The 17430-nt window shown below is 42.9% G+C and overlaps 1 protein-coding gene across 1 annotated transcript in view; it reads right to left on the bottom strand.

The window, feature by feature from the left end:
* Positions 1 to 643: 643 nt before the first annotated feature.
* T265_05540 (hypothetical protein) overlaps positions 644 to 17430 on the bottom strand; it is a gene marked incomplete at both ends in the record, with an annotated part of 21873 nt that continues 5086 nt past the window's right edge. The window contains 2 exons of the mRNA XM_009170574.1: positions 644 to 1458; positions 12410 to 12576. Of these exons, the coding sequence (XP_009168838.1) occupies positions 907 to 1458; positions 12410 to 12576 (719 nt within the window). The remainder of the gene's footprint in view (positions 1459 to 12409; positions 12577 to 17430) is intronic.

Below are 17430 nucleotides of genomic sequence, written 5' to 3'. Positions count from 1 at the left end.
AGTCTATTGAAAAACCCACCTCTGATTTTTCGCATGTACGATAGCTTTTTTATTCATGACCGACGAAACCAGATAGTATGGTGGCAAATCGCGATCGATGAACTGCTGTTAGCTGGCAGAAAGTTAAGTCGAAGAATTCCGTTCTTTCATGGTTGTATTCATTAGAAAACTGTTTTAATTACCCTTCGGAAACTAACTGTTCGGTTTACCTCTTTCGTTCGGTTAGGAATGTCGAAGGACTGGAACGGTGTCAAGCTGAATAAGGAAAGTAGGTATAATCAACATATATAGATCTATCTGTGGGCTGAAATGATCACTATGGTGTGCAGGAAACAGTTTGTAGAATACGCCGCTATATGCTGGTTAACGCCGTCTTATTTTACCGAGCGGCCTACAGTTCTTCTGACCACTTCGTTTCTACAATACCACCATCATCTCTGCCATCTGAAACGTTTCCGTAAGTTGTTCTTTAATTCTCCTCTGGTACACTAACCGCCTGCACCACACAAAATCTTTGTTATTGATTGTCACATGGCGTGCGGATACCGGTCACGTGAACTTCTTGATGCCAAGGTCAGACGATTGTTCTCCCAGTCCGACTCAAGTGTGATTTCATTAGATATGTTTCATTATATATACTCAGCAGAAAAGTAATTTGCCATTAAAAAACAGGAACTAAACACATCAGTCATAGAGTTGTTGCATGTACCATGTGCTGCATAAGTGTTTCAATCATAAAAGATCATTCAAAGGATATAAAAAGGTTTTATTGTTAATATCGACAATTTTTTTCTGATGCCTCATAAACGATACTCCTGAATTCCAATAAATCTGAATTGGTTTTGAACATGTTTCTGGTTTAGACAAGATGACAGCATTGTCCCGATGGAACTATTTCTGATTGTGCTATCTGGCCTGGTCACTGGTGGATGCATTCGAGTGGCCACTGTGTGAGTCGGACTCAGTTTTGGGGGTTCGTTTCGCCGAAGTGTCTGTTGCAGATGATTTCCTACTGTTACGCATGTGGCGGGAAGTTGACAAACCCAACAGTTGCAGGTCCTGGACGCTGTTCATCCCGGCCTCTGCACTGGCCGCAGCCGCGGCAACGCCAGGCAAATGAAGACCGGTTCCTGTGGATGCGTTAAAGTTTGAACCCAGATTGGATAGGAATGAAAAATGAGAGGTCGACGAACTGGACGTGATCAGGTTGAGTACTGCTCCCTCCAATTCTTCACTAGCCTCTTGAAGAGACGCGGCGAGAGCAGATGCAGCCACTGCTTTTGCCACTTCTCGTGCCTCAGAATAGAGAGTCAGATAGACTTCGGATCGTAAGAATCGACGATATGAATCCTTTTCCATTAGGGCTTGTATTCGCTTTTGAGCATTGTCGAGGGTGTGAACTGTTGGGTTTGCTATTTCCGCTTCGGTTTCCAACCGCGTTTTGGAGTCCAAATTTACCTGCGGGGAAGGTGGCAGAAAACAATATTAGTGCAGGATGGATAGACTAAATTCGTATCGCATAACTAGTCAGCTAGAATAAAAAAGTTTTTCAGAGCTTCCCAATTCACAATGGATCAAAATCTACCAGGGACATTTTGTGCAACAGATTTGTCAGTTTATGATCAAACATAATATCACCTTCCGGATACAGTTGATCTAAACGTCATTCACGTTTAATAGACGTAGCTTAATGCGCGTTTAGGATGACTTTGTTTGACAAAAAAGGTGCTGCACCAAGCCGCTTTTTGTGCAACAGATTTGTCAGTTTATGATCAAACATAATATCACCTTCCGGATACAGTTGATCTAAACGTCATTCACGTTTAATAGACGTAGCTTAATGCGCGTTTAGGATGACTTTGTTTGAGAAAAAAGGTGCTGCAGCAAGCCGCTTCATGTTACAGTTGGTGCGATATTCGAGGTGTCTACGCAATGCATTGCCTGGACATGACACACAAAGTTGGTGAAAGAGCTTCCACAGCCTCCACAACCAGCTTCTCCATTCTTGGAGCTCATCAGGTAGATGCAGCTCCTGAGTTTCCGCTTGGACTCCAATTGGACGAAATTTGACAACTACTGCCATTCGCATACAAATTTGGTTCCGACAAGAGACTCAACTTCATCCAGCTCACCATCTCGCTTGTGACCATCTTCTTCAAGTTCATCTAAGTCTCCCATTGAAACCAATTTATTGTACAAATTAACATATTTGGGTAATCGCATTTACTTCTTTGTTTGTTCGTTTGTATTAGTGCGTTAAAAAACAAACAAATTCCACGTTAGAATGTTCCATTGTGAGTTCTTTATTGGATTTACCGACCGGCAAACTGTCGATCGTTTACTCCAACGGCCCCAACGTAGCAAAAATACCCCAAGGTCGATTCATATTCGAGTCGAAACGTTGCCAGTTTTCAGACACCATGGTGTTAGCCGATCCCTCTGGTGATGAATCCTTTCCGACGAGTATGCTAAAATATTTTCATTTAAGAAACTATGCTTAACTCTTTGGTAGCTAGGGGAGCAGAGCCGCCGACAGAACCCGATGTCCTGATGGTCGTTAAACTGGAATAAGAAATCAGGGAGTTGGATTTTTAGAAGCCTGTCTCGTGAAAGCCTCACCGTAATCAGTGGATTCTCTCCGATACGATAATCGAAGCAAAATCAACCGCATTTGTTTTACGGTCAACTTGCTTGAAGCGGGACTCATACATACGTTTTATTCCGGAAAATTCAACAACCGCTCTGAGGTAGTCTTCTCCATAAGGGCTGTTACGTTTTGGAAATTTTTCAAAGAAACAACAAGTAATCGTATCCACGGAAGGATGGATTGTATCGAGGATAGTCTTTAAAAATGGAAATATACTCGGGTTAAATACAACTACTATGGTAATTTTAAGCTTTAAAACATTATAAATTGCTCAAGTTAGCTTTCAGATTTCTGACATACGCGAACAAGTTAACTAAGCAAAACAGCCCTTGTTTATGGGAAATAATCTGCTAAGTTAAGAAGCACGATTGAGCGACAATGATTTTTCTGCTTTCTCTCAGCTGCAAAAGAGTGAAACATGCATCACTGCGACCAATATATTAGGAGACACACCAAAGCTGTCGGAAATAAAATAGACGTGAAAATTCATGGTCAAACAGACGCTTGTAACCGGTAGATTCTTTCTGTTTTATCGCTCGGTAATAATCCGTGTGAGCAAATAGTTTTTCGTTCCTAGTGATAAGTTATTTCAGAAATGAGCAAAGCAGAATTTGTCTTTTGGCAGGAGGCACATCCAGATATTATATCGTGCAGATTGGGGACGTTTAGGAATCTAATCTGTCTGGTGATGCACGATGTCGATCGCATGACGGTAAGTAAAGCCCCCTTTAAAATAAAACGTGAATTTAAAGATGGATTTTACTTGGAGAGTTTACCTTTTGGGTTAACCCTTTTTCTATGCTGTAGTCTCACGTTGAATCATTTCCGTCTTGAATACGCATACCCCGGTGGAACCAATGCAAAAATTTGCACAAGCTCAGCGTCCGTTTCTACTTTTACCGAGGCAACCAGTGTAACGGATGATACTACTGATGGGAACATGTGAGTAGTAAGTTTTCTCGTAAATCCGCTTCGTCTTTCTTGAAAAGCGAATTTGTGGAGTCGCATTTGCTTGCACTTGTGCAACAGTCAACGAATATCTAGGAGAGTTCAGGAAGACGCGTTCAAGAGAAGATGGATGTCCAGTTTTTGTGAACAAGATGCATACGAGAGTTTTGCTTCCCTGTCCAATAGTTTGTAACTGTTCACTTGTCGTTTTCTAGTAAATAACTCTGCAGCAAAGGCCCGCTTCCTTTCATCAGTGGTACCACTTGAACTCAACTACGACAAATCACCAAACACGCGTGCATTCACACGTTATTCTAGTTGTGTCTCACGTGAGACAGTCTTATCAAGCAGCCGCTTGTCTTTAACACAGTCCCAAAGCCGTGGTAGACTTACCACTCAGCTTTACAAAAGAACTTTTTCGGCTTTTCGGCGTAATTTTAAGTTTCGGTATTTCCTGTCTGAAACAAGTCTGAAAAACTATTGCCAAAATGCGACAAGGACATTGATTTCTGAGCGAACGCGTGAATATTTTACCGGACTTTGGGTGAATGTTGAGAGCTGAATCAAATTGGGACGTGGTAAAAAAAGCGGAAATTGTCTCGAATGTTTTTTAAATCTTCTTTAAGTTCAAAGGTTACCAAAATGTAAGGAATGTATTTTACCACTACTTGGAGCGATACTATACGCAAATCCGCGCACTGATTCGTAAAACGGTGTTAGGATTCTTTAAGTTCAAAGGTTACCAAAATGTAGCGATACTGTACGTAAAATCCGCGCACTGATTCGTCAAACGGTGTTAGGCGCTGTTCGCCATCTTGAGGCTCGTCTCATCATCAGTTGCCAGAAGGTTTGTGCCTGGGGTTGGCCATTTGATTTGCGGGGGTAGGGCAGGTTTGGAGCACATCAACTGAGACAAAATAGTTGCAAGAAAGCTAGTGTCTCAGTGCGAGTCTATAAAGCGAGAAACTGGAGACAAGACATTCGGCACACGATAGAGACCTCGGTCCTGCTAGGAGATGCACCTGTTCGTTTTGTCCTCCGTTAATATCCAATTCGCTCACGTTCTCGTAAGCTAATCCTTCTGTGACACATGCATCCTCGGGTGTTTGTGCCTCCAAACGTAATCATTCTGTCATCTTCAGATCAACAGATTGAAACATTGCAAATTTATTCACCAAAGTCTGGTTAAAAATGAAATATGTATGTAATGCATCTTCAGCCCCAGGAGATGTGTTCGTCAATGAAACATTGGGGATGAATTAGGGATAAATGGCTGTAAATCAGACAGTATCGCCATCCAAAAAGTAGTAAGAGAACACCGAAAAAGATGGTTATTTGGTGATTGAATGAGTCAGATTAAAATAACACCGGAAATCTAGTACTGTTTTCGCGCCGAGGAGTCGGTATGGGAACCGGTGGATCTGACCCATTGTCCTCAGTGTCCTACGAGCATCATTGATTTGAACTGCGTGAGTTCATGTAGTGGTCGGGCGTGCCGAATAGCATTTGTTGCGGCTGTTGTATTGTTTGGATCAAGAGAGGACCATAGGCCTCCCCACATTCGAAGTTGCATAGAGAAGTTTCAAGGAATCTACTTTAAAACATATGTGAACGTTTCTGAAATCAGTATCGAAGCCAAAATCAGCTTGGAATTTACAGTCACTTCAAAATTTATCAGTGATCTCAGGCGAGAGATGCGTTTCCAACACCGTTCTGGATATTCAAATGATAAGTTGGGGTAATCAGAGAATTCGAGAAATATACTCATTTGCAAATCAATTTGGTTTTCACGAGAGACTCAACTGAATCTCTCGTTTGTCATATTCTACAACTGAAAGTGCTGCACAGTCGAGTCTCTCGTAAAAACCAAATTGATTTGCAACTGAGTGTATTTCTCGAAAACAGTCCCATTTGGGTTCAAGTAGATCATAAGGTTNTCCCGTGAAAACCAAATTGATTTGCAGATGAGTGTATTTCTCGAAAAACAGTGCAATTTGGGTTCAAGTAGATCATAAGGTTGACGGAAACTCGGGGCCTGCGCCTACCAGATGAGCCCAAAGTGGAAGGGCGAAACCGGTCGTGGGCTGTCGAAGAGTTTTCAACAACCCTGTGAGTAGTTTCCTTTCCTTTGTTAGGAATCCATTTTTTCTAACGCGTCACTGACATAGGAAGTACAACGTAGAACCTAGTTAATTCATCGGGATGAAATCCAAAAAAAGGTAGTGTCATCCTCATGGACGGCTTAGACATTACACGTACTGTCGGCGATACATATAGACACTGTCCATTCCATTTGATTTATTGTCACCATACTTTGTTCTGTTTTTAGTTCGCATTCTGGCCAGCAAATCAAACATTCTTGTCTAGAGGTCTTAGAGGTGTAGTACGCGAAATTCCACTCGACTGTTGCATTTTCTGCAACGCGATCATCTTTACGAGGGCCAATCAGGTTAGTCAGTGTTTTATAGGCAAAACCACGTATCACACGCCGTGAACAAAGCAGTGTGTACACCCCCGCTAGTACTCTCCCAAAGCAAAATGCCCGCGCTATTGTTGTACCAAAAAGATGCAAAGAATACAAATCAGGCAATCAAGTGATAACATTTTGTGAACCGGAAGCATTGCGCATGAAGTAACGTCCCTACGAAATCTCGTGTTTTTTAATTAAAGGAATTCCGCTGAGCACTTACGTGCTCGGGCTGAAAATGTCAAGAGACAGTTGGGAGAATCGGCCATCACGTGACCAGTACGCAGTCGCATTCCTAGCTGACAATGCAACAATCTCGTTTTCCACCAGCTTCCGGAGTTTTTGACATGATTTCGACTACGGAACTCTCGAAACGAACTGAAAGTAGGCGATCTATAGGGAAGTTTATTCAATATGATAATACGGTATATTACTGGTGAGTATCACTTAATCGACCCTCATACGTGGCGAAAAATATGTTAAAAGCGATCGTACACCTTGAGTTTTAGTGGATTCGATGACAGCTTAGCGTTTGGTGGCGATCGTACACCTTGAGTTTTAGTGGATTTGATGACAGCTTAGCGTTTGGCTAGAAGAACCCAGGCAATCGAGTCCTGCTGCGCGCGCGTCACTCGAAATAGACTCGTTGTGGACTGGTTTCCGGGATCCAAACACTTCAGCTTCGAATTCCGCAACACCATGTGCGTTTGCAGTTATCGAGCCTTCCTCGAAAGATTCAAATATCCAAAAATAAGATATTACTTCGTTCATATTACGAAATACTTTAATAAAACACTGAAGCAAGTTTAAACCACCGGAATCTACATCCATGCCGTTTGAAGTTTGGATTAGCGGCGTTGAATTTAGGGTAACCCGTGAATCCTGACTTATTTACCGAAAGAGCCCCAACCACAGCGCGACGCCTTCTAGATTAACAGCCCACTATGATGAACTTCGATTTAAATCAATCGCTAATAGAAATAGTGCCCACAATTACGGATGTCTCGGAGAATAATTTAGATTCACCTTTAGCCAAAAGTGGAGTGTTGATTGACGAATGATTATTTGTCTTGTGTCTTGAGGAGGTCGCACTTTGGAGATAAACCACTTGATTTAAACCAAGAGACCCCACTTCATCTGGCGTAGATCTTGTACAATGCTTTTTCGAAGAGGTTGGGTCTTTTACGGGGTCCTGCTGACGACCTGTAGAGCTAAATATCCACGGCTACGTACATCGCAAAACATTAGGAACAAACGAGATGCTGGGAAAACCTGATGTTGCGAGTCCACTCTCAATGGTTTGGTAACCAGAGTCTCCGATGAGAGAGACGCGAGAGGCAACATAAACTACGTTGATATTTTCCGATACTGGTCAGTGAGTGGAGATTTGGAAATCTCCGATGAACAATTCATCGTGAATGGCTAATCTAAGTTAAACGGTGGTGAATCAACCTAAAACTGTTTCATTCCATCGTGAATGGCTAATCTAAGTTAAACGGCGGTGAATCAACGTAAACCTTTTTCATTCTACTACTCGTAAGGTTGCTGAAAATCCTTCGACAGCCCAAGACCGGTTCCGCCCTTCTTGGGGCTTATCAGATAGGTGCAGTTCCCAAGTTCTGTCAACCTTTATGAACGTATACTGCGATATCGTGCCAACTGAATCATGAGGGGGACTGTGTGAAGCACACTCAGTTGTAGAATATCATACATGAGAGATTCAGTTGAGTATCTCGTGAAAACCAAATTGATCTGTTTCATCCTTATTGTGAATGACTAGCAGTGCATATATCACAGTAATTTTGAGCAAACTATCTTCCTGCTGGTGAATGAACTCTCGCCCATCCGGTATCGAGCCGCCTATCACCAGCGTGAATTGCGCGCACTTAGGCGGAATACATCCCGAATAAGCTTATGATCAGGATATCCACATTGTCTGGTGAAGATTTGACTAGCTCCTCGAGTGATGGCTTTCCATGTGGAATTTTCAATCAGTTTCACTCAGCAACCTAAGATCCTGGAAGGTTTTTACGAGATAGTATGGAATAACGAGAATATCCTGAGAGTAGAACTCTATCGTACTCCCGAATTACAAACTTCACCGGTGACTACTGTCTTAGAATGGTGCATCAACTGGAAAGCAGATTGTGCCCTTTTTTGACCGGTCAACAAACAGCCCCTAATTCGGAACGGGCGTTCACACACGTGAATTCAACAGGACAACCTACGCCCAGCATCGGTGCGCACGGGAAGCCGACATTAATCTAGCTAAACATTCTTGATTTCGCGACTTCGCACCGATGAAATCAGACACCGATTTTCTTGAGCTGCTTCCAACACTGGAGAGTTGCAATTACAACTTGGTGTCTTTTTTCCGAAACCATCTTTGTGCTTGATAGCTACATCTTTAAACATTCAGAACATTTATTCCGGCGCGAAGACGGAAGCTAACAATTTTTTCGATCAAACAGGAAGCTAGGCGGCTGACAGCAAAACGAAGAGAACGTTTAAACTGTGTGGATTATTCCAGTTTTTTCACAAGAGGGTGCGCGACCTCAGTGAATGGGGGAGGTCTGTTTTTATATGGAACGCATCAGGCTCATTACTCAGGGCAACCTGGCTTCCTGCGTCTTTAGAGACCTTGGTGCAGAAGACAATAAACAAGCTCCCCATGAATAGGTCAAAATATGTACTTCCTATCAGTACGTATATTGGTTACGTGGTTGCTATCGATACCCTTCAACTCACTGAAAAGCTACCGAGACCATTACGCTGTGAAAGTAATCACACAACAATAGTGGTGGATGTCTCGGGAACGACGGGCCAACACATGTAGATTTGTGTTAAGAAGTGGCAAGCTAAAATGCTTATTTAGTGGTATTCAAACTGCCCACTCACCGCGACTGAAATCTACTGAATGCTTGGTATACTCATGCACATCATGAAAACTATAATACCTACATAGCTTACAAAGGACTGCATCCCGTCTACTCGATGCGTTAGAAAGCTGAACTATGAAGAAAGTGGAGAATTCTCAAAGGCGTTCCCACTGGGCATACCATTCCATAGTGATGGCCGACAGAAGAACATCATTTTACTGTTCTAAGAAAAAGCGTTTGCAGAACCTAGCAATCTTGCATTCTCAGACGAGGTTCTTACAGTTTCCAAGTCGTCTCGTGAAAAGAGATTTACGGCACTACTTCACAGTGTAAGCTGTATGAACGTCAGAGTTGCGTGTGGCACCGATCCCAAAAGTAACCACTGGTAAGCATACTATGATGATGGAACACGATCCATTTCTGTCTATCATACGAATACTAATCAACAAATCTCTCAACCTGATAACGACTTGCCAGATTTTAGCTAGATAGTTTTGTTTCAAAAAACCAGTCTTGCGAGAACTAATGTACTTGATTATACTTGATTGAACTTGATCGTTTTTGAGTGCTCTAGATTGTCCTTTCTGGCGTGAGACAGGAGCTCGTGACACTCGTAAGCCATTCTTCAGCTGCCCGAGCAGATGGGATCTATGAGCCACCAATTTAGAGAAAAACAAATATTTATTTGTATGGGCTACCTTCAGAAGTTGCTGAAATCCATGAACTTAAAATGAACAGAATTGTAAAGCTCACTCAATTGCGTTTAAAAACAACGTATTCGATCTAACAAATAAAATTTTATGGCCTTCTCTCACTGTGATCTCACTTCAACCTACACCACTAGACGGTTGAATTATGCCGCCTGTTTCGTCCTCTGAGGGTCAGAGAATTATCATGAATTTTGAAGAAGAAAAAACCATAAATCAATTACAGCAGAGTATTTTCATCAGCAAGACTTCCCATTTGATGTTCAATTTTCGCCATTTGTCTCCGGACACGTGACAGCCCACGTGGGCTACGCAGTTAAGGGGAGTGAAAGCAATTTTTTGTAATTTTTTTGTTCTGAGGCGCGGAAAACTTTAGCACAGTTTGAGGAGAAGTTTGGTGAATCTACTCAAAGCAGTGGAAAAGAATTTTTTTCATAGTGGTCCTCTTTAAGTCAAACGCTGTCACACGAGTGCGACAAAAATTCAGTCCAGCCAAACTTGTCTAAATACGATCAATAACTGGAAAACTCTATTGAAGAAAATAAAATCCCACCGAATGCGAGATAATACTGCTTAGACGTCTTTACTTAAACTCGTAGGTGCGAAGTGCCTAACGATGCAGTTACCTTAAACTGGCGAGTCCCAGGCGCTTATGTATTCAGCTAGTGAGGCCAGAGCAACTTAGTTTACGGTCTCCGATGTCTAATGACCGAACGAAGACATGAATATATTACTCACAATTATATGAGTAGCTTTCGGTATTCTAGGATGCCGTATATTCCCTATTGCACATTTTAACGCTATGTGGTCTATTTCTGCGAGACCTCCTAATTGTGAACTGCCTTTTATTGAAGTCGTCTAGTTTCGTCCTTTGATTGTGCGTTGCAGTTTACTGTTAGAATTTAATGGAAGTAATTTTTTTCCATCATGTGTACAGACCGACAACCATAAAAATCATTAGTTCGTCTTACTCAGCAAAAAGATTTCATCTATCTGATGTTTCCTGAATATGGCAAACCAATGCCGGACTTCTCTGAACCTGACCTAGTCTCCACATGCTTCTCAACTCCAAGTACGAAAAGGATTTGTTAGCGGTTCATCATTCTTCCCGGAATTCTAACGATAGGCTCAATTATTATTTACTGAGGACGTAATCCAAGAAGTGTTTATAATTCCAGAACAAGGAACGTATACGTATAGTTCTGCTCCAATCCACCGTTGATCGATAGCTCGTTTTCAATGAAAACTAATCTACATTAATGTGGACGTCCTACGCGGCTGGGAAAGGTGGGGGGAAACATCGCAATCAACATCGATTTTCCCTCTTTCGGTTGGCATGACGAAGGGTAATTATGCAAACTTGTTGTGTTCTCGTGAGCTCTATCCTCTCACACGTCCGCCGGGCTACTGATAATTAACACGGCCGCGGGAGAAAATATCGAAGTTCGACAACGATTCACGACTCTGAAGTCCCTACACATCCACAAGTTGATTGTGAAGATGACAGAAGATTGCAGATAATCTGCCAATGAAAATTTTTAAACGGTCATGGGTAAAACTCACCGCGCTGCGCTCACTTTGGCGAGTTTGACTTGAGTGAAACTATAAAATGAGGTTGGTATGGGTTGTGCCTGTCCATACCAAATAACATGAAAACCTCTTTCTACGGGGTTTTTATCCGGACAATTCAGTATTCCGGTTAAAGGAACCCATGCACCTTTTCCTTTTGTTTATAAGACTGGTGGTTAAGGAGCACGTAAATATACCTGAAGATTCGATTGTGTCGCATACGGCTACTTTGCAAAAAGGTACGACTGGTTACTAAGGCTGCAATTTCGACAGCAAATCGCAAGAAACCGGTTTATTGTAAACGGGAGTTCATACATAATGTGTGCATTTTAAGACTTTACCACCTTGTGATATTCGAGCAACCTGCTTGTTTCACCTCGCACGTCACATTTTTACTGCTCTAATGCAACAGATGTGTCATCCGCTCCCAGACTTATTGTGGTCCATTTGATCTTTTTTGTTCGTTTGAATTGGTTTTTCGATCTCAGTGATGATGATGAGCGTTTGCCCACCTCCGCAAAATCAAGCGACAGGCGTGGTCGCGCTTCAGTTGGTGAGCACGTATTGTTGGCTCATCATGGGAAAACGTTTTTCCACAGTCTGTCGGGTGCAGCTTAACTTAAGGTGCAAATCATCAGACACGCGCATTAGTGGTCTACACATAACAACTCAACACAATTGCGCATGTCCCAACCGAATCATAGCTCAGTCCCGTTCGATAAAAACTTTTTGAATCGTCACCATCGAAATCTCGCGTTCCGATTTACGATTATTAGTCTACTGGACAGCTCAGACTCTATCGGAAGCGTCCGTTCCTAAATTTTTGTGGCCCAAAAACAATCAGAGGATTCTGGAGATATTTGATTCTGCCTGCGAATATGTTCCTGATTTATGGACGTCTTCTAGAGTCGGATTAGAGGACACGGGAACTTGCAAGAGAATAGAGGAAGTGTGTGAACAAATGAAGCATCAAACGGACACATCGAAGTGGACACGGTATGTCACTGCTAGTCGCCAGATAGTTTACTTGCCCCTTCCGGAAACAAAATGGCTATTTTGCTGGGTGAACGAATGTTCAAATGACATTATAGTTGCATTTGGCCATCACCTCAAACGATCCCTGTTACATTTCAGGGCCCTTTTGCTAAAATGACCGAAAAACAACAATATATCCATTTCTCTCCACTCCTACCTCTCGGACTGCTTGAACAGCAACAAACTGATCGAAAATTTGTTGCGCCCGAGCTGCCAACTTCTTTGGGTTGGTTATTTTCTTGTATTCTTGACAGGCAATCCAAAATTCAATGTTTTCATCGCTGAATTCAGTGCTCAGGAAGTCCTTAAACAAGGCCAATCCAACTGGAGCGGAAAAGGAAGAAAAACAACACAATAAATTACTTAGCAGTGTCATTTACTTTCGTCGCTTGACAGGAAAAAACAAATTGCAAATTATGTGGACGTTATTGGTGGTGGAATTTCCAATTTGGACACATTCGTTTTATGTATTGGTGACAGCACACTTCTCTCTGTGCAAACCCATCACTCGGATGTTTGTAAAAATCAGTGGAATCTACTTCGCTTTGCTGACGCGACTCAAAGCGAGACAGCTCCAACGTGGACACCGTTATAAACCACTGGACACTTATCATTTACTCAGTCCGTAAAATACAACTATGAGCGACTATCAGGCTAACCTTTTTCGCTAAAACCAGGTAGCTAAGCCAAGCTGTTAGGATGTTCATGAAAACTCGAACTTCTGTTGGGTGCTAGTAAACGTGGATTTATTGTATGACGTTACCAGTGTTTTAAATAGCTTAAAAGAAGATATACTGTACTCTAGGAGAGCCTATCTATTCCCAACATTTTTGGTAGTCAGCGGACAAGCGCAGGTACAAAATCCAGTGTGGTGGGCAATTTTCCGCCAAGACCGCTTGTTGCTCTTGGGTTCCCCCCCCCCATGAAAAAATTAACGCGTGCCATGTGTCACAGGGGTTCACCGGTCGCCTGGTGGATATCCAAATCAGATTTTCATGTGATAAATTGCCACCATGTACCCTGAGATCGCTTCCTCAAACCACTGACCTGGAGACCCAGAAGTTCATCCAGCATTCACGATGCCTTGATGCCGAGCCCGTCGAGTCAAAGCCACGGATACAGTGTTCTTCATCTTTAACCGATAATGAGACTCACTGTCACAGCAAAGCCAGTCTATTTCTTCGAAATGCACCGAAATTTTGGTGCGAGGAGAGAAGTCTTTCGCCGCGGAGTTGTTTACTGGAAAATACCACCTAAAAAGTTTCAAACTCTTGGACGTGAATGTAAACATCTCATATGCAGCTTGATTTAAAAAATTGAACATCCTCACGCGTCTTCTTGAACTTTTGTGGATATTTACTGATTGTCGCGCAATTGTAGGCGAACACTGCATTGCAGTTCCACAAGCTCTGTAATAAACCCCAAATTCCATTAGGCGCTAGGCGGAGTTATGTGAACTGAACTGCGCGGGCAAATGATACTTCCCGGTTGCCCAGGCCGAGGAAGAGGGTTCGGTTGAGGTATCCCACCTTGAGCCTTCGACTCAAAAGTCTGACCCACAAGGCAGTGGGAGGACATAGGGCTTCGTTCGAGAACCCTGACTCTAGCCTCTGACTCAAAAGTCTGACCCACGAGGCAGTGGGAGATTGTAGAGTTTACTTTGGGGACCCTGCCCGGAGCCGATGACTCAATAGTCTGACCTGCTCGGTTGCAGGGGTTTGGCCTAATCCGAGGGCGCAAGGAATAAGGCATTATTGTCTCATTCCTGATGCGGCTGCGCACAGCAGGTGGCTTTGTTTCCAAAAGTATTTCGACCATATTGGATAATGCGCCGGCGGTCACGGTCAACCACTGGGCGATCGGAGTGTGCGGTTTTTGGGGCCGACCTTTTCTAACCCGTCCTTCCTCGGAGGAAGGCAGCATCGCTGCTTCCATAAATATGAACATGCTGGTCTCCCGGGGGTAACACCTTACTTCCTTCACACTCCTCTCGCAGAGGACAGTACGAATTTACCCCCAGACCGCCTCGTAGCACGATTACTCGTAGTGCGGAGTCTCGCTGCTCTTGGTCTGGCTGCTCCCGTTTGGCCTTCCTGGCATGGGTGCACCTTGTGGAACGAAGTTCTAGCCAGTGTAGCCCGCGGGATCATTTCAGCACTGAAGCCCGACCACCACGTCAAGGTGGCAGCTTTAGGTGGGGTTCAGCGGGTCGGACAGTTCAGCGTCCACCGATGTCCCTTCCCAACCCGTTCCTACCGCACAAGCAAAAGTCGCTGGGCCATTTGACTGTCGGTCATCTGACAGAAGGGCCCTATGCTCAGTTACGAGAAAACCACATACTACTCACAAGCCTCATCAGTAGTAACCGCCATTACATTGATAGTTTAGATTTACCGGTGGTCAATCGGGTCATTGATGGGTAGAATTTGTCCGAGGACTTCTGTTACTTGACATGATAGGTTTCTTCTCAGTTTCTATCGCGTCTTCATTGCAGACCGATCATTCAATAGAGTGAAGTTAAATATGCGCTACGTGCAGCGCAATCAAACGGTTGCATCACAATTCCTTTGGACAAAAAACAAAGGCCTGAAGTAATTGGTTGCAGCTGAGAAGATACTAGTAATGATTACTAGTAAAGATTACTAGTAGTGATACTAGTAAGGATGACTGAGCTGCTCAGTGACTTTTGGCCAAAAGTTGTTTGTCAGCTTTTCATAAAGAAAACTACTCACAAGGTTGCTGAAAACTCTTCGACAACCCACGACCTGTTTCGCCCTTCTTGGGGCTCATCAGTTCCGCGCAGTCTCCGACTTTCCGTCAAATTTATGTTCTGCTTCAACCCAGGTTGGACCGTTTTTGAGAGATACACTAATTTGCAAATCAATTTGGTTTTCACAAGAGACTCAATTGAATCTCTCGCTTATGATATTCCACAACTGAATGTTTTGCACACAGGCTGCCTCATGTTTCAGTTGGCATGATGTTCGAGCTATCGCAGTACATTTTCATGAGGGAAACTACTCACAGGGTTGCTGAAAATTTCGACAGCCCACGACTGGTTTCCTCTTGTTGGGGCTCATCAGGTAGGCGCAGTCCCCGAGTTTGTCAGCTGTTGACTGTGATGGTTTGGGATCATGCAGCGCTTTTGGACCCATTTGGGGCGTGCCTCTTTCTTCAGCGGTTGTGTATCATCTATCGTGTTTGTCATCACGCAGTTACATGGGATATACTGCCATAAATGACCGTCTCTTAACTGAATATAGAGGTAACCCTTGAGTACGATTTAGAACTGGGGTAACCACAGCAGTGTACGTCCATTTTAGCTCTAACACTTTTGGATTTTCAAGCAGCTGACCAATCGCCTTTAAAATGGAGTATTTTATAGTCTAGGAAATATTTCCATAAATTTATGCAGCCATTTAACGAACTCGTCAGATTATCTCTTTTGCGATCAAATTTGGTGTAGCGAATTGGCTTGTTCGTTAAAACAGTGCTTTGAGGATTTTGCACTTATGCGTTTCGAAAACGCACATGGTACCTGAAAGCGTAAACTTCAACAGATTCGTCCGGTTAGAGTGTGATAAGTATGTTCAAACAGAGGACATTGGTCACCGTTCTCTTTTCAATGACCAGTAGTCAACTTCTCAGTAGATGGCATAACTATTTCTTTTCACTAGCTACTGATGATTTGGTGCTGACAAGCCAACATTTTATATATATATATATATATATATATATATATATACTTGTTTTAAATGTCATTTCAGTAGACTTGTGCACCCTGTTTCCTTACAATAATTTATTTCGAGATTTCGACGCCTAACTTGACAAAAAACGTGGCGTTAGACAACAACCGTTGACTGGAACTTTTTGAAGTTCAACTAAGCGTTTCGTCTACCACGTCGAATGCGTGAACAGTCAAAATATCGGCGTCACTGTTTTTTTATGACCCATGGGAAATTTCGGCATTCATCCTTATTGGTCTGCACATTGCAGCATTTAGCTTGTGGTGTTTAAATAATCAAAAATACTTGCACACACTCACAGCGATCATTCAAAAGTGTCTCGAATGAATTTCGCCAACTGTGAATCTGTTCGTAGCTCGGCTTACCAGCCCGTATCATTCGTTTGAGTTCCTTCATCTGGACAGCTTTGTACTGGGCGGATGGTGTCGGTTTTTGTCGGAAGAAGGGGATTCCGCTGAGAAGATGGAACAAAAATGGGGTTGATCACGTTACATTCAAAAGGTCAAACTGTAGACAATAAACTACTGATATCTTGATAGTCACCTGGACTTAGAGGACTAAAACAGAATGCGGGAGTGAGTGAGGTGTCCATTTTCGGACCTCACGTGTCAATTGTCTGGTGTGAAGTCAATCAATGAACTTTGCAGACAGAAATTGAATGCTACCACCACTGCCTTTTGTTTGTTTGTAATGACTAAAAAATCCCAGGCTATATGTAGAAGTAACTGGTAATGTTTCAGCTGTACCTACTTTCCGGTGTCTAACTGCCAAACGTCCCGGGGGCTGTGAAATTGCCGTGTTGCACAAGTCTGGTTGTTTTAAACCACGGAAACTTCCACGGCCGTAGTCACTCAATCATTTCGATCCAGAGGATATCCATACCGTAAGGCTGACCACACAGCGCGCTCTGAGTTGCAGTATCTACTGTTAAATCGAATGTCAGTTCTCATGGAAATATTTTGGGATTCATTTTTTGTGTCCCTGGTAACTTGAGTGTTTGACAGCTAAAGACAGATCACGTCGAGAATTTCACATGGTTTTGTGCGTGGATATTACAACAAAAAAAACCAGTCGTAAGCGCTGCGTCGGCTATCTAGAAGATACGAGTTTCAAACGTCCGTAACTTTTGGCTAACTAAGTCCTTTTGAAAAAGGAAAACTTGACGAATAATCAAATGTAAGTTACAAGTTACATAACCAGGAGGAAAGTTAAAACTTTCGGGAGGTTCTATCTGCAATCCATTTCGATTATTCTTTCCTGCTCTAAATACCAGAAAAGCCATAATGAAGTTAATCTAACTAGCTCCCTCCCACGGCGAAAATAAACATGATACCACTGCGTATTAGCAGATAAAGTCCGGAACCTCATCTGAAGGTGAAATTCGCAGTGGACAAAATTCGCAAATATGCGGGGGGGGGGGGGAGGGGGTGGG

Source organism: Opisthorchis viverrini (assembly GCF_000715545.1).
Source record: "Opisthorchis viverrini unplaced genomic scaffold opera_v5_102, whole genome shotgun sequence".
Classification (NCBI taxonomy): domain Eukaryota; kingdom Metazoa; phylum Platyhelminthes; class Trematoda; order Opisthorchiida; family Opisthorchiidae; genus Opisthorchis; species Opisthorchis viverrini.
The sequence above is the reverse complement of the archived record's forward strand: the minus strand, read 5'-3'. Positions and strand labels throughout refer to the sequence as shown.